The 23702-nt window shown below is 39.1% G+C and overlaps 1 protein-coding gene across 1 annotated transcript in view; it reads left to right on the forward strand.

Moving 5' to 3' along the window:
• plpp4 (phospholipid phosphatase 4) overlaps positions 1 to 3013 on the forward strand; it is a 43060-nt gene extending 40047 nt beyond the window's left edge. The window contains exons 6-7 of the mRNA XM_062430654.1: positions 688 to 858; positions 2654 to 3013. Coding sequence (XP_062286638.1) covers positions 688 to 858; positions 2654 to 2862 — 380 coding nt within the window. The 3' untranslated portion in view covers positions 2863 to 3013. The remainder of the gene's footprint in view (positions 1 to 687; positions 859 to 2653) is intronic.
• The last annotated feature ends 20689 nt before the right edge of the window (positions 3014 to 23702 follow it).

Below are 23702 nucleotides of genomic sequence, written 5' to 3' on the forward strand. Positions count from 1 at the left end.
TGTGCATCTCAAATCCACAAGTGAGGTATAATTTAGGACTCACAAAGTCTCTATTCTTATCTTAGTTAGACAGCGCTTGCATAGAGACCATTCATTAAGAATCTAATTTTGTTCTGTGCATTGGCTTAGGATACACACTAATGCCACATACACACTCATCTTTACCAGGGTATGCACATCTCTAAATAGGTCTCCCTCAGTGTGTGGGATGTGCTGGGTTTAGCTGTGTAGATGTGGTTTTCCTCCCTGTGCTCTCAGGCACCTGTCGCACACACTGACTTAGTATGAATGTATTTGCCCAGCAGACTGAAGTTTCATCCCTCAGTGAGCTTCCCTGCAAGTGGGTTGCAGTGGACAAACTGCAAATCTGCCTTCTTCATTATGTTTTTCCGTATTTAAATGCTTTGTTATCACACCAAGGTTGTCCCTGTCATTGTTGATTTTATTCTTTTACACTTGATCATTAATGGAATTAATGGCTTACCATCAGTATAATCAGGAGGCATGGCGTTTATAAGATAGTCCCTTGAGGCACAAATTTAATGCTCTGGTCAAAGTTTTCATTGATATACAAGAGGCTGCTACGGAGAGGATGAGAGCTTATACTCTGAATGCTGTATATGATATCCAACCTTGACCTTCTGTCTCTTCTTTCTCTTTGTCTGCCCACTTCTCTTTCCCTGCTAGTTGCATTCTCTGGTCTTGGCTTCACCTCTTTCTACCTGGCGGGGAAGCTGCAGTGCTTTACGGATCAGGGTCGGGGGCGTAGCTGGCGTCTCTGTGCCATGGTGCTGCCCCTCTACAGCGCTATGATGATTGCACTTTCCCGTACCTGTGACTACAAACACCACTGGCAAGGTCAGGCTAAGAGCATGGACACAACCATGAATATCATTTTCCTGCATAAATCAAAATTACTGTCAAGAAAATGCTGCGTCCTCCTAACTTACACACTGTTAAATCTGCTTGTAAAAACCTGAGAAGCGTTGCTGCTGGACAAAGACAGTTTATAATTATTATACTCAGAGATGCTTTTATAATCTCACACGTTTTACTTAATCAGCATGGCTGACAAATCAAGGAGAAGCTTAAGAGTGTACAGTAATTCAGGATGGACAGATAGCGTGCTTGCTTGCACAACAGAGTAAATTCAATTGTGGAAAAATTGTGTCTTAAAAGGATGTTTTCTATCAGCCATAACTTAATGACTGGTTTTAATTTCCGTGAAAACTGCCTGAGATGACAATGAGGTAGCAATTCATCAGCCTTGAAAGACAACTACAATTACAACCATCATACCATACCTTCTTTTTTATATCTTCCTATCTTTTTCATATATGTTATGAGAGGACTGGAGGGAGACTTTCAGGGAAATATACTATGTGGGTGGCTGTGGGCGAGAATATATGGTAATACAATGATAGTTCTGTCATATGGTGTTAATTAGTCTTAGAGAGCCATATGTTCCAGCTACGTAACAGACAACTCATTTAACAACCAAAAACACAACACATACAATAGTTACAACCCAGGTGACCACATTCTGTGACCCCTCCATACTTCTCAGCCCTATACGTTGTCTTCCTAATTTCTCTACTTGGAAGATTTTGTAACTGAGCAGCAATGGTGCAGTTCATTTAACTTTAGGCGCCCCAATCTGCAGTCAGTGTAAACACAAGCTGGGAGCCTCCATTAGCCTGGCTGCTGAGCTGTGCTTGATGGATGCTAATATTCTCACCATCCCCTTACACCTTGTAGGTGCACTCTGCCCGGGGAGGAAGAGGCAGGGCTTCCAATCACTGTCTCAGTGAGGCCACCAAACAATATATTGCATCAGGTCTCTGTCTATTAAATTCAGTTGCCACCAAACAATATATTGCATCAGATCTCTGTCTATTAAATTCAGTTGACAGTAGCAAGGTTATTATAGTTAATGGAAACTAAACTAAGATCTATAAAAGTATTCATACAGAGAAAATGTTTTTAGTTTTTTAGTCTTTGTCAATTTGATCAAATTTGTCTACACAAGCATGAGGAGGCATTGGTGTAGATGTTTATTGATCTACATGACTGTGAGACAGTCACAAAGTGTTTTTTATTAAATAATACTGAAACTAATAAAAACTCAATTAAAACTAAACATTTTATAGTTTCTGAATAGTGGAAATTGTTGATATAAGAGAAGAAAATAAAGAGAGCCCTATGGAAATATGTAACTTTGGTGTTACGGAGGCCTCTGCTTCAACTGCTCCAGTTACCAGCTGGCCATGTCATTTCGATCTATACCCTGCATTAACAGCTCAATATTCACTATGGCAGTGTGATATTATATGATGTATTATAGCTTAAAGGGGGGCAGGTATAATCTGAGGCTATTCAGCACAGATGACAAAGTGACAGAGACAGCCTACCCAAAGGCATGTGAGCCCATTGCTCAGTAGAACAGAGTCATTGCTTTGCCTTTTAGTTTATTTTCATCACCCTCTCAATGAGCCAGGCATGAAGAATGCTCACTGGAACAATGTAACACATACAGTAATGTCTAATTAATTGTATCCATTCTAAGAGTAGGTGCTATTTTGCTTCCTCCACATATGTTAAAATTAACAATTGATCCATACCTTAAAATATATGTGTTTTTGTGACTTTACAGACGCCTTTGTTGGAGGAGTGATCGGGTTGTTGTTTGCTTACATCTGCTACCGCCAGCACTACCCACCCTTTCTGCACATGGACTGCCACCTGCCTTATGCCAGCCTGGCTGCCGCCGCCCACGTGCCCTCACATCCCCAGGACGACCCGCAGCCCACTGACAATGCCACCACCCTTCCCCTGGAAGGCTTGACTGAAGGGCCAGTATGACTAGTGGCCACCACCGAGACTTCACCCAACACCTTCACCAAGCCACCAAGCCCACCTCCCCGTTCCTAGTGACTGGCTGGCTCTTGTATACATTCCAGTGGACAGTAGTACACCTCACCCATCTCCTCTCTGTTACACCTAGTCTCGGTGATGCCTACATTCTTTTGGGTGTTCATTTTTTATTTATTTTTTTGTATCTGGTTCTTGCTCAGCAGCCGTGAAAGTCTATATTTAGATGTGATGTATGAGAGGAACCTACGAATATGGGACATCACCACTGAGAGGGAAGATGCAAAAACATGCTGAAAATCTAAGGAAACAGGTCTTACTGATGGCTGTGGAAGAAAATTCAAATATTGCCAGTTTTTGCTTAATGGGTAATGTGGCTGACAGATTGCTTGATACTTTAGTGTTTTTAATGTTTGGTTGTTTAATGACAGAAAGTTGAGAGAAACCCAGAGAAATCCCTTGAAATGTCACAGCAATCAGATCATAAAATCATACCGATTAAACTGTTAATATTGTATGTCACAGATAAATAATGGATTCAGTAGCAGCTAATGCCAGAACCACTGATATTCTGTTATTTAAAGTTAGACATTTAAGCTGAGGATGCCAGTGTGTTGGTCTAAAACTCAAGGATGACTCTGGATTCACAGATAAATTAAATAATTTTTGGTTGTCCATGGCAACATAATGATAAAAATATAGAGCCAATACCCACTTGGAGGGAGGCACTGGTCCATGACATGGACAATATTCAATGTTCCCAAACCTAACTCTTACTCTCCTCCATTCCCCCATTTTTGTATTATTCCATTTCTCCCCATACTCTTGGGCTCATATAGGTTTAAAGTGCAATCCTGCATATCACCCCTCCCCTTCCCTCCACCATCACCACTACCATCTAACTTTATCTTTCACAAGCCTTCCATTTAACACATGTTCCCAGAGGTTGCACAGGGGCATAGAGCCAAATTGTAGCTCAATGAGCACAATCAATAACAGGCAGGTGGAAATGTCGTGGTTGAAGTGTGTCTAGAAAGACACAAACTCCAATCTGATCCTGCATTAATCCTCATTAAGGTAGGTTAGCCACTGCTGCTTATGAGGACATTAGGACTATATGAGATGCCCCAAGGACTGCCCAAGCAGTACAAATAGCTTTCAGTCTGTAGACTGTAACCACACAAATAGACAATCTAGCATTCAGGAGATGACAGGCATGAACCCCAAGACAGTGATTTTAATGTATTATTCATCCATTAATGTTTCAATATTTATTAATATTTAGCGCCTTAATTTAGGGAACGCGCGTTGAAATGAAGCAGATACCAAAGACTTGTAGCTTTTTCTGCTTGGGTTGTATTCCCCCTGTAATGCTTTATTAACGGAGATGACACAGGGAGATTACTGGATCCCAATCATCAACGAAGCAATTTGTAACCTCTTACAAGTTTTTTTAGAAATGACGGATAATTTTGTTGCCTTGGTTACTGTGTCTTTTCGCCATTGCTGTGACATTCATGGGAAGGTGCAATCTCAGTTTACCTCTAAACCCACCATGCTACACAAGACAACAAAGAATATACATTTGTACTGAAAAGCAAAGGGGGGAAAAACAGAGATAAAACAAGAATCACATAAAAACACCTTGATTTCAAATGAGTAGGAAGCCAACTTGTAGAAAGGTTATTTTGTAGTGTTATTATCTTATCAGGAAGTTATTTAAGCCTATTCATTCTTTTACATATGTCTGTCTCCACTGTCAACAGACCTGACATGTTTTTGTAGAAAGCATCAGTGGAGAAAGCCACACCTTCAGCTGCTGTTTGCATAATTCTGGGCACAATTTCGCTTGAGGCAAAAGGGAAAGAAGGGAAGCAAAATTCTGTTCAAAACATAATTCTCTCAAATAATCCTCAATTAAGCCTCCATCTCAAATACAACCCACTGAAAGCTTCTTACAACTATGTGTGTGCTTGAAGGTTTTAACAGGGCCTTTCCTAAACCGATACAATCTAAAATTAACTTCCTGGCATCTTACCCAGAAGGAAAAGGGTGCTGGGCTCTGCACATCAGACTCCGTGACAGGACTTGACAAGACTCTGAGAGTTCACTGAGAAACGTGTAACCTGCTCGAGTCTTTCAGTACAGGCCTGGAGATCTGTGACTGAGATTGTGACATCTTGAGGCAGATTTGGGATGAAATGATTGTGACACAGGTGCGTTATGTTCTATAGACCTACAATTGCCTGACTTGGCAATATGATGTTTGAACTTTGTCATTTAGTTTTCTCCTATTCAGTACAGTGTATATTAGGAAAAAAAATGTCATGTCTGTGAAAGAATTTTAGCTGCGTCAACATTTAAGATTTAAGTAATTCCACAATTTGTTTTAATTTGGTGCTATTGATAGTTTTGTAGCAGTAGGTGTCACTTTTTTCAAACAGTGGATGTGTCATTTTGAAATGAAACTTCAATATTTTTTTCTACAGAGAAAGAAAAAAAAAAGATTATAATACATATTTGTTTTTTTCAAAGCAGATTGTAATGTTACTCTTAATTATGTTATTTTACTTTATATTTTTTTCATTTCACCATCCCAAGGACTGAAGGGATAAAAGTAACAAAATATTAAAGAATAATGAAATTATTATCAATTATAATGAATAGATGTCTGAAGAAAAAAAAAGTGTAAGAATCTTTGTTCATGGCATGCCAGTTCCATTTGTGAGAAAAAGACTGTTTTCTATGAATAAGCATGTCTGGCTGTGAGAACTCTTTGAGCTGTGTTTTGCTGTTAATATAGGCTACTTTATGTACAGTAAAAGGACTGCAGCTGTGTGAAACTTGTCCATGAAGAAAACAAAGGAGCCTACAGTAACGTGTCTTTTCAAAGTGGAATTGTTGGAGCCTGTTCACTGCTAACAGGAATTCTGGGCCACTTCATTTGAATTCAACATCGGAGAGTAATCAAGGTTTAACGATGTTTATATTAAAATCAGAACAGTAATCAGAACATAGGTATTATTCCGTATTATATGCAAATGAGCAATCCTACATTATGCAGCAGCAAGCATTTGAATGAGCTAAAACCCAAGTTCAGTTGAATTAATTTAGGCTTCGACAGACCTGCTGTCAGATTGCACAATGTTACTGAGGCAGTGTGAGTGTGTGAATGTAACTCTGTTCTAAGTGTGTGTTGTGCTTCTTTGCATCAGTTGTGTTGCATTCTTGTTTAGGGACTTTCCAATAAAGGTGTGTATGCTTAAGGTGGTCTGTTGATTTTCATATGAGCCTTTATTTATTCAGGGAGGTTTTTACTGGGTGGAAGGCTCCCTCATTTGCAGGAACACTCTGATCATATTCACACAGTTACACACAATCACACCTGGAGGCTGCTCAGTACAACAACAGTTTGACCTGTTAGCAACTGAGCAGCTCCACTGGAGCAGTTGGGATTAAGGACCTTGTGCTAGGGCACCAGTGGTGGTAATGATGGCATTACCACCACTGCTTTTCACTTTCCCCACACAGATTTATTATGCTGGTCTGGGAGTTAATCCGTCGAGCTTCCAGTCACAAGCTCACTTCTATAACCTTTAGATGTAAAAAGAAATCACCTTGGTTTAATATGAAATATCTCTACAACTACTGGGTGGATTGCCATGTAGTTTGGCAGTGATATTCATGATCCTCAGCGGATGAAGTCTACTGATTATGGTTATACCCTGACTTTTCCTCTAGCAGCATCATCACTTTTTTTTTTTTGGTGTAATTTCTTCCAACAGCAGGTACACATTCAACATTTTCAAGTACTACAAGATGACAGTCCCATTGGTCTCAGCTGTACTTTGTGTTTAGTGCTAACTAACAGATGTTAGCATGCTGATACACTAAACTAAGATGGAGAACATGGTAAATATTGGGCCCACACCAGCATGTTAGCAAGCACTACTGACACTTACTTTCAAAACTGTAATGTGGATTGAAATAAATTCATTTATTCTGACGGGCAAAATGTTTAATCTGTGAAAGATTTTACTGAGGCTTTTAACCCTCATGACCTTGTTACTCATGAAAATGATTCCTCCAAGAATCATAAGACAAAGACACCCCAGATCAATAAGGTTTGTTGTTGCTCTCAGACATCTGCCCTCTTCAGTGTGCTGATAAGCTGTCGTGATTTTGTGTTGTTTTCGAAGCTTATTAAAGTGTGATAACGTTTGTAAAGAGCACAATGCCTGAAGGTAGGCAGGATTAAAAGAAAGAGGGAGTGAGAGGGAGAGAAAAAAAGCTCCTTTCAAATGTACACTTGAAAAGACACACACAAAAACTTTTGAGTGATGTCTGGTAACAATCCATCCAATCAGACCCAGGAGTGCTGCAGCAGCCAGTTCTTTAAGTGGAGAAAGTTAGTATGCTGAGAGAGTCTTTTATGAAAGATTCTGGCTTTACCTCACACGGGCTCTGAATATCTGAACCATTACGTCACACAACCAGCTAAGAAATAAATTATGATGTAAAATAATGTTTTTAGAATTACCGTTTAAAATTTGCTCCCTGTTTCCAAATAATTGGCCCAAAGTCTTCCTGCATATGACAAACACAAATTTTCTTCTTTGTTCACAGTTGATAGTGAATTGTCAAAATGGCAAATTATTTAGTGAGAGTTGGTGCTCCTATTAGGTGTTTAGATATTGTCATTTTAATGCACACTTAGCACTCAAACAACAATAAAACACCCACGTAGCAGTGATTACACGACAAGCCACTGTTGCTCCTGAAGAACTAACGTTGAATCCTTACAAGAGGGTATGTGCTGTGGGATTATGGGTGTTATTGAGGTAAATGATGCCCAAAACAGTACAGATGAATAACATTTGATACAGAAGCAAAGAGCTGCCAGTCAGTTACACATTTGCTTGCCTTGAAAATGAGAGAGATGGTTTCCTTTCAGTATGTGAATGATTAGAGTGCTCAATCAAAGCCAAGTGAGTCATCCCTCAAAACAGCCATATTGTTTTCCTGTCAAGGGCAGCCCCCCCGCCCCCCCTCTGGATGAGCAGTACCATTACGGCAGCCAAATCAACCTGGATCTAATGCATGAAGAGTCAGCTGGCATCTAATATCACTTAACATTGCAGTACCCTTCAAGATGCTGCATATAACGCTCCATCACACTTAAAGGAGAATTAAATGGGTAATTTATGAACCTGTATACAGTAGTTCACATCATAAGGAAACAGGGTTCGTTAACACTGCTATTAGATGTTGTAGATGCTGAGAAATACTGAGCAGTTTGACCCGTTGACATTTTATCTGATCATAAAAGAAAAACATCAACAAGTTTTGTATCACACGTTCTGTCTTTATATGTCTTGCAATAGGATATTAAAGTATATTAATGTATAGTATAGTAATGAAAGCTAAATGGTATATTATTCTGTTTTTGTTTTGTTTTTTAAATACAATTGAAAGAATGTGAGTCAGAATCTTCAGCAGCAGAGATGCCGTTCACTTTTTGAGATAATTGCTTTTAAATAAGATTCCTGACATTTAGACATCTATCCCCCAAGCCCAGATATGGTGGGAAAAACCAGCACACATGCACAACTCCATTTCCGCCTTACTACCTCAAAATGCAGACAGAAAACAAATATATCCACACAAAATGTCACAAAAAAATACAACTAGCCAGGACTGGAACAAGCTTTGAATACAAAGCAAATGACACAGCAGGGGTAATCAGGGGTAGTCTTTGATGACTAATCTGTGCATATCAACCATAACCTATTTTCTATAGGCAAACCAATCTATAAGAATTACACTAGAGTTGTGCCAAGTGAGGAAGTCATAAATAGTTGCTTTGCTGTGACATCTCTCTGTTTGTTATGATGGAAAGTCACAAATACAGTAAATAAAGCAATTTATTGTTGTATTTCCATTGAGTTGGAGGACTCAAAGGAGACAGAAAAAGGTCAAAATCCTTTCAGCAGAGGTTAAGATATTCTGACTGAGGTTTAGCCTCTAGTATTGGCCGCAATATAAAAATGCTGGATGCTACACCTCCCTTCAATTCAATAGTGATTTTATTATATCCTCTCTGACTGCAAGCCTTTATATTTTTCAAACACATGCTGTCTCTTAAGAATTAGATTTGTCCTCCTGGGCAAGATGTTATAAAAAAAACACACACACACACACAATGCAATTCCTGTCAATTTATAGATACAAAGATTACAGTCCTGACTGTGATAATGCAAAATGATGATGCATGGGTTACCAATATCTCAGTTTAATCGCGCATACATGGTAAACTACTAAGCATCTGCTGAATGAGTGAATGAGGGAGATTTCAGGATAGTTCAGATGCAGCAGCTACACAGTAGACAAACAGCCTGAGAATTACTCCCCATGACGAGTAAAGTGATCTTGATGTCTAAAATTGATGGAGTGCCCTTTTAAGTTTTCCTTAAAAGCTTTTGATTTTATTTTCACGATGCTGACACAATGCCGATGGAGCAGCTCTCACCACAAATAGCTCGCCTTTGCTGTTTATTTATGTGTGTTTATTCCTGCAATAGCTAATCTATACTGACAAAAATGTGTTTTTTCTGGAGAATGTTTGAGTTACAAATACAATGAGTCAGCAAAGTCATGCTCTAAATAAGATGTGTGAGATTTATCAAGTTTGTCACAATCACACCTCAGACCCATTTGGAGTGCAAAGTTACAAAAGGGAGAAAGGGACTTTTTGATAATGTGCACAGCCACTGTGAGGAATTGTTTCATTACAACAAGTCTTTAATAATGAATACTTTTTTTCTCCCACACTCTTCTAATTTGATTTCATTTTTTGAGGAAATGCGACATTTCTGAATAATGAATGGATCTGAATTCTGAAGCAAGTGGCAAATAAAGGAGTCATCAGATTGGCTCATAATTAATGGATCAGCCGAGGGATGTGAGACTCATCTGTTAGAAGTTTCCTCTGCAGAATTGTAACCGATATTGGATAAACTAAGGAGAGAGAGAGAAAGGAGAAGTAGGTTTGTGCTGAGCTCCCTTTGTCTCCCCAGAGGTGGAAAGTCATAATTAAAATAGAAACTTCTTATGGATATCACTTACATATTTACATCACAAAGGGAGCATTATCGACACCTTCTGAATTTTAGCTTTTTGGCAAAGAAGTGTTTTAGTGTTTAGGGGCTGACCCTATTTTCCCAAAATAGACACAGGCACAGATCTAAGTCTTAATTCCTGGTGTATGGTGCATCTGGGTGTGGCCAACGTGTTTGCAACCTTCCTGACCATCAGCACTGGTGCACTGTAGGCTCAGCCAGGTGAATACATTATTAGTGGGAAGAATGAATACATTATTAGTGGGAAGAATGCATTATGTGCACACAGAGTTGGGGTGGGCTTCAGTAATGACCAATCACAGGAGCTCCTCTCATCCCCTTTAGATGTAGCAACAGGTAAAATAGAGGAATCTGACATTCTACAAGTTGCTGTGGGAAATGGAATCCCACAGAACGTATTTCTCATCTCTGGATCACCAGATTACACTCATATGGATGATAGTGGATGATATTGTTGAACAGTTTTTTCCTTAAAAATAAGTGTTTGTATTACCATGTTAATCTGCAGTAGAACAAGCTGAAAGGGGCAAAACTTAACATAAATGAAAGGTGTTTTGTGATTTTGGAGACGTGTGTGTGCGTGCGCCTCTGTCAACGGAAGCCATAACAATTGCTGTGCGTCTGCGATAAGTGGTCGGAGCGGCTTTTATCATAAATGCAATGTCATGCCAAAATTAGCGCCAAAATTAGCAATGCGCCACCTAATTTGCATGAACACAGCCTCTGTTGTTCCTCTCTTCCCACATCGCAAGTGCACTCATTTGTTGCCCAGAAATTACCATACAGTCACAGTTGCAACTCGTGAAAATTACATAAAGACTGTGCTTGGTCTTGCGCCTACTGGAAAATAAGGTTCTTAGTCTGACTCACTCCACAATAAAAAATCTGATTCACCTCTTATTTAATTATGCCATATTTGCCGAGTTCCATCAGGCGATTTTGTAAAGGTCAGGGGGATTTTCTAATTTCCTATTAAGAAAATCAATATGTATTATATACAACATTATCATGATTTAAAAGTCTCATCCTGTCTAATACTCTACATGACAAAAACTCTATATAAGGTAGCATGCACAATAAACCTCCAACTCAGCGTGAATCACAACCCAAGTCGAAACTGACATTCATAATAGATCAATCGCAATGAGCAGACAGCTGTAGATGTACCTTTCATGCTCCTGTAAATTCCTCAGGGTACTGTGCTATTTCGCAGAACTCAGTGATTTCTGTCATGTCTGCCTCATTAATACACAAACCACAATTCTCTTAAAGTGCAACATTCAGTGTAAACCCTCAGGGAAGAGTCTGGGGATCTGATAGCAAAGTGAATGGCAGGCTAGCTCTCTTGTCTCTTAAATGCTAAATACTGATTGCACTCTCGTTTGGCTCACTCAAACGAGAGGGAGGGAGAAATTGATCCACATCATTCAGAAACATGACAAAGTCAAATGTTTGAAAAGGACAAACATACTTGAATAGAATAAAAGGAACTGTGTCTATGAGTAGAGGTTTGAAAAACTTTATGAAATATAGTTTTTCTGGTGCACAGTCAACTTTAACTCACATCATGTAATACTGAAAAGAATCTTTCTCACAATGTGTATAGATTCCTTAACATCTGTTGTGTGGCGACTGATCGATATACCATCTAAAAATATCAATTTAAAACATGAAATGTCAGTGAAGATCAATTTTTATATGTCTATCAACTCAAAGTTGTTGAAAGCTGGTCAGTGAATTGACTGCTTATCTGTTCAAAACTTTTTAAAAACCCACAGTAAAAAAGCTGTTTTGTTACACCCATTATTGTGGATATCATCAATATGAAATGTCAATCTGGTGGGTGGTGGTACAATCTGCATTAGCACTGAACTGGGCTGGTGCACGTCAGTCAAAAGGAATCCAGACATTGAGATGTTAATACCTAACAAACTGCCAAGGTGAGATCTAAAAGCTTGTATAATTCCTACTTCAAAATTTCTGTCTTTGTGTATCTAGTTTCTCCTTTGACATTTGTATTTGTTGACTAATCTGCCTAAGGTAATATCAAAAGAAACATACTTTATTCTATTATTCAATTCTATTACTTTTACATTGCCTCGTCTCCATCTCTTTACACCCACTACTCCTGTTGTTGATTTTTACGCCCACATATTTCCTTCAAACGGAAAACAGAACCTGCATCTGTTTGTTAATGTGAAAAAAATCACATTGAGTGCATTAAACAGTGCAAACAAAGTGAAAACTACACTTATAAGCATGAATATCTTTATTGCACATGGGTGAATTCAGTTACTGCACATTGAATCATGTTTAATTTCTGAATCTTACCATGTGGTCTTCAGGTGAGAGAACTTGAGCCTGATTAAAGCTCAGTTGGTGCACAATAGAGGAGCAAAATTGCCACAGAAGGAACAAAACCAGATAAGGAAATGTGAGAAAGTGTTTATATCCATCTTCCAAACATACAAATTCAGAGGCAGAACCCCCCCAACCCTCCTCCTTACCCCCACAGGGAAGAAACGTTGATAAAGTTATGAATGAATAAAAGGACAACTGTTGTATTAATTAAATGCCAAGGGCAAAATCTTCTGACGGTGACAGAATGCTCTGTGACGGGTGTTGCTGTGTGTACAAATATGATCCTTGGACTTCATTACTCATCTCTCTCAGCCTAGCAAACTTCAAGATCCATTTGCAAATGTCATGCTGAATATTGCAATAAAAACTCAGGGAGACAACTTGCTCTCTGTGAATTCCTCCATACTGAAAGGAATCATTTCCATGACAATTTGGCAATGAGGATGGGACGTCAGATGTAAACCTGGGATGGCTCATTACTGAAGGAAAAACAGAGGTTGGGGACCCTGGCAAGCTCCAAATACCGCCCCTCAAACAACTGCCTCATAACCGAGGTCCAGTGAGTAAGAAGAGGAACACCTGAGGCATGAGTGACTGAAGGCATCCCGTGAAAGGAGAAGAAACAACAGAATTCACTTTGAGAAACTTAAACAGATAAACAGAGATCTTAGCAAGAGACTAGCAAGAAATGTTGAAGGAGCAATATTTCCAAAGAATAAGAAAAAAACGTGTTAAGGAAACTAGAAAAAATGAAAGCTGATGGCTCATCAACTAAAAGTAGGATAAATACGGACAGCACAGTTGCCTGTCTAGTTGATGCACAGTATGTGTGTGTATTAGTGTGAGAAAGGCAAGGCGAGCTTATTTATATAGTGCATTTCAACAAGTCAATTCAAAGTGCTGCACATAAAACATTCAAAGCATTAAGACAAAGTGGAAAAGAAACACACGAAAACATTTGAAAATTCAATGAAAAATAGTTACTAAAGAGTTGAATAGAAAGGACAATAAAAAATGCTAAAAAATAGAATAAGACAGATAAAATACAAGGTTAATAGTTATAGCTTTGAAAAAGAACTGAGAGTTGCAGCAGACTGTGAGAAAGAAAGAGAACTTAAAACAAAAGAGGGTTTCCTTTCCTTATCAAAACCTGTATTGTTGTACTGTTGGTACCAAAAATAGTAAGAAAGGTGTGAAAAAGCCGCTGAAATGTACAGAAAGGTGAAAAGATCCAAACATGGTCCAACACGAGAGAAAGATATGGAGTAACACAGCTGTAGTCAGTTTGAATTTTGAAGTGTAATAGTTTAGTCTTCTGTCAGATGGAAGCTTTAATCTGAGGCAGAGGAAACTATAAAAGAGATTGTGAGTTCACAGTCGAGCCAAGTAAAAAGTAAAAAAAGAAAAAAAGAAGTATGATTACCAAACATAACACAACATAATATATTAATGTCAAACCATTTTTAAAAAAGATTTTCATTTCTTTTTTCATTACTTCCAAAAGTTGTTTCATGTTTTCCCAGAAAAAAATATGTTGGCGTTGGACTAGCAGAAAGAAACAGAACGCAGGCAAAAGTGCAGGCAGTGTTTACTAAAGATCTGTGCAGTGTCTTAATAACATCTAGGGATCTTGGCCTGTTTCTGTGTCCGACGTCTTACCCAGCTCGATTTGCTTTGTGCAGCTTGAAGTGGCTTTAACACGGTTTCTGTCAAAAATAGACTGGGCGCATATGTTTGGCAGGGCAGAGAACTGCTTCGGACGTGGTTAATGTGACACAGACACGCTCGGTGGGATCAAACTGTGACCCGCAGGCTCATGAGGGTAGCTGGACATTGGTCGAGCCCTACAGCAGGACAGACAGGACCTGCTCACCACTCCAGAAGCGAGGCAGGTGGAAACTCGTCTTTCCCATGCTCGAGTGTTCGCCAGAGCCAAATGAGACTGTAGCAGATTATCTGGTACGACTGCTTCCAGAAAATACAATCTGAGATAAAGAGACATTGTGTTTACTATGATACAGGAAGGCTGGCAGTCGTTAAAAGATATGCTGAATTAACACACAGCTGCCAAACTTCAAATGGCACAGGTGATTGGTGTTTGAAACTCAAGCCAAGGGTCATAACAGAGGGAGAAAACAATGCGACTAAAGCAGTGGATAAGGCAGAGGTGGAGCCGACAAAGAGCCCTGAATGATTCATCTGCGGAAAAGTTGGACATTCTCCTCAAGACTGCTGCCAAAAGCAGACTTAAAGAGATTAATGGTGCACTGATAGGTCGAGACCCAGATGACCTGGGAGAAAGTAAAAACACAGACATTTACACCCACACAGATTAGTGCACAGCAAAGTTAGTGCAAAGCTATTAAAACATTATGACAAAGAAAAAGAGAAGCAAATTAAAGTCTATGAAGCTATGTGCTATGCTATATGAAGTTGACTTTTTAGTTGACTCAGGGGCGAAAGACTTAATTAAAAAGCATGATTTGACTCCAGCTCCAAGCGGGAGTGAATGGGACATCACTAGTAGCGATAGGAGCTAGGGTCTATAATTTCAAAGAATGGTACATTGTTCCTTTACCAGTCCAAGATGAGGATGTAAAGAGAATGACACATTATTTTCTTTTGAGATCTGGTGTGTAGTATGGGTAGAGTGGCAAATCTGCCCAGATAAGAGGAGTGACAGTTAGCAAATTGACAGGAAATGATCCTAGATCAGTGAGCACAGAGATAATGAAGAAAGCACACACACACACACACACACACACACACACACACACACACACACACACACACACACACACACACACACACACACACACACACACACACACAATAAAAGGAGGCACAGTACATGAAGCAGACACATTTACACTGCACTACACACGTTTATGACTCAGTACCACACATCTCTCAAGAAGGAAAAAAAATGCGGCTCAACAAAGCAGTGGTAAGACCGAGGACAATGGGTGAGGTGTAGTACTGAAACACAGCAGTGGAAAAAAACACATACAGGCCTTTGATGTATTATAATGAACATCTTAAATCGTACAGAGCACTGTGCTGTAGAACATTCATGAATAAAAGAGGCGTACACCTGTCGAGTTAACAGATTTGTGCAAAGACCTGCAGGCAGTTTACCTACCTACCACCTAATGTTCCAAATCCACACATCTTATCCGGGTTCCATTAGATAGTAAGTGGTTATCTGATGTTGGTTTGCCTAATGGTTTTGTCTTCTCATTTAAAGGGAAGACGTACAACTAGAATAAATTAGCACAGGGGTGTTGTGAAAGTCCAGCAATATTTTCTGCTGTCTCGCAATATGTGTGTGAATGATTTGATGACCAATAATAGAGGCCTGTGAGAATGATACAAGAAAACTGTTGCCTCATTTAGCTGCTAAGGATCACAAAGCCAGTTTAAGCAAATTACAATGTGTACAGCAATAATTTATCTTCATCAGCAATACAAAACTTTCCAAAACTCTAGGGAAAGAAACAAACAATGTAATTTATAGAAATGCCATTATATTGTAGACAGTGGATCCCTAGCTATGCAGAACTAGAGGCACCAGTTAGCAGCATAATATATGGAAAGGGTCTGAATGCACATCTGAAAGTGACTTGGATGAAAGAACCTGAATAACCTTTGTTAAGCAGAAACAAGCTCTGCAAAACACACCAACGTTATCTGCCAGACAAGACAAAACCATTCACACAGACTGTTGACATGGAAAAGGGCTACATGACATCTGTGTCATTACAAGAGCCTGGGAACAGAATGAGACCAGTTGCGCACTTCTCATCAAAATTAGACATGGTGGCTACAGGGCTGCCCATCTGTTTGAGAGCAGTACCAGCTGCAGAAAAAGCCATTATGGCATCAAGAGATTTGGTTGATTATCAAAAACTCACACTCATGCTCATTCCACACTCAATGTCAATTATCTTCACAGAACAGAAAACTGCTCATCTATCTCCAGCAAGGTGGTTAAAATATCATTCTATGTTGTTGGAAAGGCCAAATATGCTGATAAAGCGTTGCACCAGAGAGAGAGAGAGCAGACGTCATGCATACTTTATTTGTGACTACATGGCAGCCATGAGTGATGTATAGAGACCAAGGCCAGACCTCAAAGACACACCACTGGTCAATGCAGAATTGGAACTGTTTGTGGATGGATCAGCATCAATAGACCAAAACACAGGGATAAAAGGAGCTGGATATGCAGGAGTAACACAACATGAGACATTGAAAGCAGAACCATTGCCAGCTCACCTCTATGCACAAACAGCAGAAATAAAAGCGTTAAGAAACATGCAATTTAGCTATGGGAAAAATAGCAAGTAGATACTTGATAGGTGATAGGTGATATGCTTTTTTTGGGTGATGCATGAGTTTGGAGCAGTGTCTGACCATCACCCGTGGCTGACCTTGTGGATGCTGTAAACAAGAAGTTAGCAGTATGCAAATGCAAGGCACATACTAACAACAAAAACTCTGTTTCTACAGGGAATGCGAGAGCAGAGGAAAGCACACAGTGTCCATAACCACTTCCTCCTTACAGATGCTGACAACAGATACCACACCTGAGACACCAACAGCAGATCTCACAGACTTACCAAATAAAGATGTTACACCACTGGGAATTGCCCAGAGCAGAAAACCAAAATTGTATTTGGATACACCCAAATGGTAACCAATGCCCATCCAGATATCTCTTTTACTTCTCTGCAAAACTGGAACATAGTGTACACCACGTAGCAAAGGAAGTTTTGAAAGGTGTCGAATCTGTAGGCAACCAAAAACAATGCTGGCAGTGGACAACAAATACCCCAACGTGCACATGCCATTCCAGCAGAACCATGGGATTATTTACAAATGGATTTCATTTAACTGAATCCCAGTGAAGGAGAGAAATACTGTTTAGTTAATGCAAATTGCAAATTGCAAATTGACAGGAAATTTGCAATTAAACAGGATGCTTTTTGCTGTGGGAAAAGCATACTGTTTTGCTCTTCCCACAGCAAAACAGGATGCAAATGCCATTAAGAGACATTAATCCAAGTGCTGGTAAGAGAAATTATTCCGAAATGGGGGATTCAAATATATAAATAAAATGGTATTGAATTGAAAATGTTGTGCAGATACAGGGTCAAGTAAGACAAAGGGTCTTCCCCAGGTATTCACTTAGATGAGAGTGCACCTCAGCCCTTTGGGGATCTTGTTTGGCAGACCAATGAACACAAGTATTGGACCAGACAAAAGACAGATCCCAGGAACAGAAGATTTTAATGATGGGATTTTGAGATACTGTGTAAACCTGTCTTTTGGTCTCAGCACTATACACAAACAGGTCAAATCAGCCCTACCTCAAGAGGAACCAGAAAAACCTATGCAACCTCAAACCAGGAGACAGAGTTAGAAGAAGCCACGGTGGTTGGGACAGGACCAGACACTCCTAACAACAGCCTCAGTGGTAAAGGTGACAGAAAGGGCTAAGTGGATGCACACAAGCCATATTACGGAGCTGATTGATGACTTTCCACCAGCGGTGCACAAACCAGAACTGAAGGAGCATCAAGGATACCACCAAGCAAGCACCAACCAGTTGGACACGATTAAAGGTAATGCAACTGTGATTGAATTTAAGGTTAGCTATTGGACAGTTTGGGTCACACATCCAAACCAGCAACTAAAAGAACTGCAGCAACAGGCAGTTGTGAGGAATCAAAGACTGCAACTCATTTTGAACTACAGACTCTTAACAGCAAAACAAGACAAGGAGAAAGTACAACTCTCCCAATAATAAATCATATGCCAGTAACCACTGACCCCGAAGAAGGATCGAGGACGAACTCAGTGCTTAATAAAACATCTTAGCAAATTGCAATAAAAACTCAGAGAGACAACTTGCTCTCTGTGAATTCATCTTTACCAAGATAATTCATTTCCACGACAATTCAAAATGTTGAAACAACATTTCATATAAAGTTAATGAATGCTTTATAAGGGGCATGGGTTTTTTTGTTGAAAGACTTTAATATGAGGAAAGTTTTATAAATTGATTTGTATTCTGTGATGATGACATGTTTGAATATCACAATGTAAACATCGCTGCTCAGGTTCAGAAGTTAAAATCCTAACACTAATGGTTATGCACAAAGCTGGTTTCCCCCTTGAATCGGCAGGCTTCCTCTCAGTCTGGAGGACATTGTTTTATCCTCTTCTTTGCTGTTATTTGGGCATTATTGATGACTGAGGTGTGAGGGCAGCTTAGTGATACAGGGACAATAAACCCACTCTGCACTGTCAGCACAGTTAAATGCCTCTTTGGCACATGTAACCTTTTACAAAACTTTACAAAGTCTTAAAGGTACAATTGTCCACCGCTTTTACCATTTTTTTTATAAAATTGTATTAGGACATTTTTATCAAGTAATAACTGTTTTAATAGGGTAAAAAAAAATAACAATAAATCTAAAATAAGAATATTATTACACTGTAAAAAAAATTCAGTTCCTGGTGTTAAATGTGATTATAAAATATCTCAAGAAGCAAGAAGACACAAGTTCCTCTACTCAGATGTTGGTGTACAGTGAGCTGCAGATGAAAACACAGTCATTAAAACACTTAAAATCAATAAATATACCCACTGTGGCACAACTGTGATTCACTGCTGCAGTGAACCGACATCGTTAGTACTACAGGCAGCCTTTTCTGCCACAGCTGGGAGAAGTCCAGGAGGAAAGCTAAAGGATTGCCCAAATTATCAGCTCGGCACCAGGTATAGCAGCATCAGGTGTGCTGCATTATGCTAACAGCCCCTGACCCAGTTGTGAGCTCTTACCAAATGGCTGAGCCTGCTGGGATTTTGCAGACATCAGTGCTGTGGCTGCTTCAGCTGGCTGTTTGTAAATGCAATGTATTGTAAATGTAGAGTTGTTGTTACAGCTTGAGGTAGAAAAATGGAAATGATTATTGGCTTTGATTTCATAGTCTATCAAAATTAAACACATTTGCACAGTTATTGTCCAAATGTTTTGGCTATCTTGGAAAAGGCAATGCAGGAAACACTATCAGAGAATTCAAACTGTGACAGAAGATAAAAGTGCTATATGATGTACAAAAAAAACTGAATTATGAATGAAGCACTTGAGAAGAGATGAGTTTGTTTTCATGTGAAACATAACTATGTTCACTTTTGGAGACCAGACTGGCCATAGGAAAATTAACATTATATGTGAAACAGCTTTTTTAGGCTTCAGGCTTTTTCCAATACAGGGCAGACCACTGAGCATGTGTGTGTGTAACAGAGAATGAGAGGAACTTAAGGTTGGCATGTTATGAATGTGTTTATCCTAATACAGCACAAATCTCTCTTATATTGACCTGAAATAGTGTTTCTCAGTAGTAGTAATGCAGTAATTTAACTACAAAAATGTTAGGCTTTATTGTGAATTAAACTTTTGCGTTTTTGGAGATAAATCATTAAAATATCTGTCAAGTGTTATGACCGAGCAAATTTTCAGCCCCAAGCAGTATGTTTTCAATATTTTGCTGAGAAAATAATCAACATTTTATGCTCATTTTGCCAGAACCAATGATTTATTTCAGCAGCTGCATTTTAGAATGACATATCTGCCAATCAGATACCAACTCAACTGACAGCACAAAATTATAAATTATGATTATGGGAGGAGAAAAATGATAGTAGTCTCCAGTTGACACACACATGGGCTGGATCAGCTGGCGTAAATGTCAGAGATATTGAGTGATAGATTTTTTTCAGAATGGTTTGTAAGATGACTCATTTTTATGGACCTGATCTCTCCCAGATCAGTTTCTTCAAATCTATGTTGAGTGTTAAAGTTTAATCGACATCGTGCTCTCCTGAATTCCTGACTTATCTGCTATTGGCAGACCTGTGGGATGAAGCTATCACAGAGGAGGTGGAGGGGGATTTTCTCAGCTCCACCACCCCCCATCTAAACACCATGACTGATGATACTTAGCAGGATTTCTCTTTCTGATGACTCTGTTTGTCATGTGTGTATTCCTTGTGCTTTCATGCAAATATCAATCTCTACAGTAGATTTTCACAATGATGTAATGTGGCAGGTATTTTGATGTATACAAGCAGATGCAGTGCTTATATACACAGTATACATGTGCGTTTGTACATCGGGGTACGTCAGAGAATAAAAAGAGCTGAGGTGAGCAGAAGAAAAGCCCAGATGCAGTGCTTGTATACACAGTATACATGTGTGTTTGTACATCTGGGTACATCAGAGAATAAAAAGAGCTGAGGTGAGCAGAAAAAAAGCCCAGTGTGGAATAAATACATATTTAATGATAACCATACACAATAGGTTGATATACTAGACTGGTAATGCTGAAGTTGAGTCAGTCCACACAGACCTATACACATAACATAATACTAAACACCTCCTGTGACTGTGTAGCTATTGCGTGCTAAATTTCAAATTCAAAGTCATCATGGTAGCATGAAAGACCAGAATTGGTTGTCTTTTTCACTCAATACAACAGTTGAGACAAAACCTGCTGTCATCTATATGCACTGTGGGGAAACTGGAACAAAAATTACATTTCCAATATCAGCTCAAAATGAAAAAAGTTGTTGTTGTACAATAGTTTTGCTCATTTGGATCGAGGTTTTACTTGGAATCCCTGTGATTGTCAGATATTACCTATTGTCTTACAACAATGTACATATTCATGGAACATTGACAGCCTATCTGCGGTGTTTAAGTATTAAACTACCACCATAACAGTGCAAAGTGAAATTACAGTAGCCCTAAAAGCTTTGTGGTAAAAGCTCAGAAATTCAATCCGTTCCAGCCGACTGACTCGAGGAACATTAGAAACCACAGGATTACCTGTCAACCAATTTACAGACACACACTGACTGATGCTCTGCATGTGTCTGAGCGTGTTCAGACACACGCATATATTTGGGTGAGTATGTAGTCATGCTTGTCTTTGAGTCTACCTGCCAGTCTGCCAGTGAACAGGAGAGACTGCAGGATGAGGAAATGAAACTGTTAAGAATAACTACTTTTAGTAGTAGTACCACCTACCTCTTAAAAGCAGAGACACATCAATTATTCAACAGGTACAATAGATCATTGTAGGTTATAAAACCTGGGTGTCTGGTTATATCTCTGCTTTACAAAATCCCTCCTCTGTGCCTTCCATCATCACATTGTGCTCACGAGCTACCAAACCTCCAACACTGAGATCTGACAAAGCCAGATCCTTTTACCTTTTACCTGTGCCAAGCTTTTCTGTATCATAACCAGCTTATTAGATGAATGCTGTCACCTCCTATTGCTTGGCTAACCACATAACACAAGAACTGGGTGTTGGATTTATGCTGAAAAATGACCTGAAAACTACCCATGGATTAGATTGTTGAGAGTAACAGCCAGGGGTTTTAAATGGGAGTGGGGAAGTTAGGTAGATGGGGATATGTGACTGACATGGGCCCAAAAAATTATTAGGTATATGTTTTTCAATATTAAATAATGAACTTATCATCAATAAAATATGTATCTGTAATGTACTACTGTACTATTAATGGTTTATTTTTTCTTCTTCTTCTTTTTTTGTTAAATCAGGTGTTGCAATATTTTTTGGGGGGTCATGACTTGCACATCTTAGGAGAAAGAAATTAGAAAATAAAAATGGGATTTTTCATTATGCAACATGAACTACTGCAAATGAATTATACTTCGTGCATGGATGCCATGTCAAGTTTGAGATGAAAAGTTATTTTCACCAAGACTTGTAGAGGGGGTTTAAAACTTTTTCAGGCCACTGCATACAATAAGTTATGGATGGTTTCATACCGTACTGCTTTGATAGGTATAATTTCCAATAACTCTGTGACAGAGGCTTATACAGCTCTGTGTTCAGCGAGGCAATAAAACAAACATATAACTTTATAACTGAAAAACTTTGTGCAAGCTCAAAGCAACTGACTTCTGTCACATTTTTGAAACTTCAATGATTGCTGCAACTTCTAACACAAAATTCACATTGCTTACATTTATGCTTTTTTTTTTTTTAATTCACACAATCTTTAAATAATTGTCATTGTGTCTTCCTCGTGGATTTCTTCAAGGATAAAAAGCTGCTGGAGACTGAAGACATATTTTTCTCTCACTTGCAAAGCATGACTAGAAAGTGCCCAAAAGAGATGGATTTCGATTTATACTGTATTTAAAATAAACCAAAAAACTTTTGCTTACTACAAAGTCGCATTTCGCTAGAGGCACAAAAATTGTCTCAAAAATATCCGCCTCTGAAAGAACACCGCCTGTTTTAGCCTGGAAGCTCCTCTTCCCCAAGGTTCCCCAAGTGTTCTCTCCTCTTCAGGAAACATCAGACTTTACAGATGAAGGTAAACATAATTTACAATTGCGTGTGTATTACCCATTTCATATAGAATTTGAATAATAAATCAAAGATAAGCAGCATTTTTTGGTGCTGTCACTGGAGAGGCACAAAAGGGAAAAACAAATATAATTTAAAATGAACATAACTTCTAAATTGAGATGTGTTGAGCACAGGGACTCAACAGACAGGATAAATGTTTAAAATGTCTCCTGTCCTTCCTCATTTATTCATTTTTGGCAATTTAACTGGCTTTCAGTCCTTTTGTAACAGTTGATGAATCGCTGCCTGTCATGTTTATTTTTTGTCAGAAGAGCCTGTGGAGGTACGTTTATTATTTTCTTTCATGTCAAAATTTGTCTTCTTCCACTCAGGAAGCCGTGGTTTCTTCCATTACATGTGGATGGGCAGAAAATGTTTTCAAAAACGTGCTTGTCGGGACTCAGGAGGATTCTCTCTCTCTTCTCACTCCTATTCATTTAAACCCAGATTTTCCCCCTGGCCTTGTAGACAGCGCATTTTCCTTATGGTCTGAAAAGGGTATTTGTACTATAGGAGACTTAGTAGCTGACGGCACTGTCAAGTCCTTTAACCAGCTAATCGAACAACACAACCTCCCCTCCAGACATTTATTTAGGTATTTGCAGATCCGTAGCTTTGTCTCTTCAAAAGCAAGGTTGTATCCTGGTGGGTTCTCTCGTTCTTCTATAGAAGAGGTACTGCAAGACCCTGAACCACGGAAACTGATAACCAGGTTCTATAATGCTCTGTCTCCTTCAGCAGAGGGCACTGGTCATCTCAAATTGCTCTGGGAGGCTGACCTGGGGGTAACAATCTCAGATGGTGAATGGGGTGAAGTGTGGCTGTGCTCATCTGGCTGTTTGTCCACAAACAAAGTTAAGGAATCTCAAT

Source organism: Scomber scombrus, chromosome 12 (assembly GCF_963691925.1).
Source record: "Scomber scombrus chromosome 12, fScoSco1.1, whole genome shotgun sequence".
Taxonomy (NCBI): Eukaryota; Metazoa; Chordata; class Actinopteri; order Scombriformes; family Scombridae; genus Scomber; species Scomber scombrus.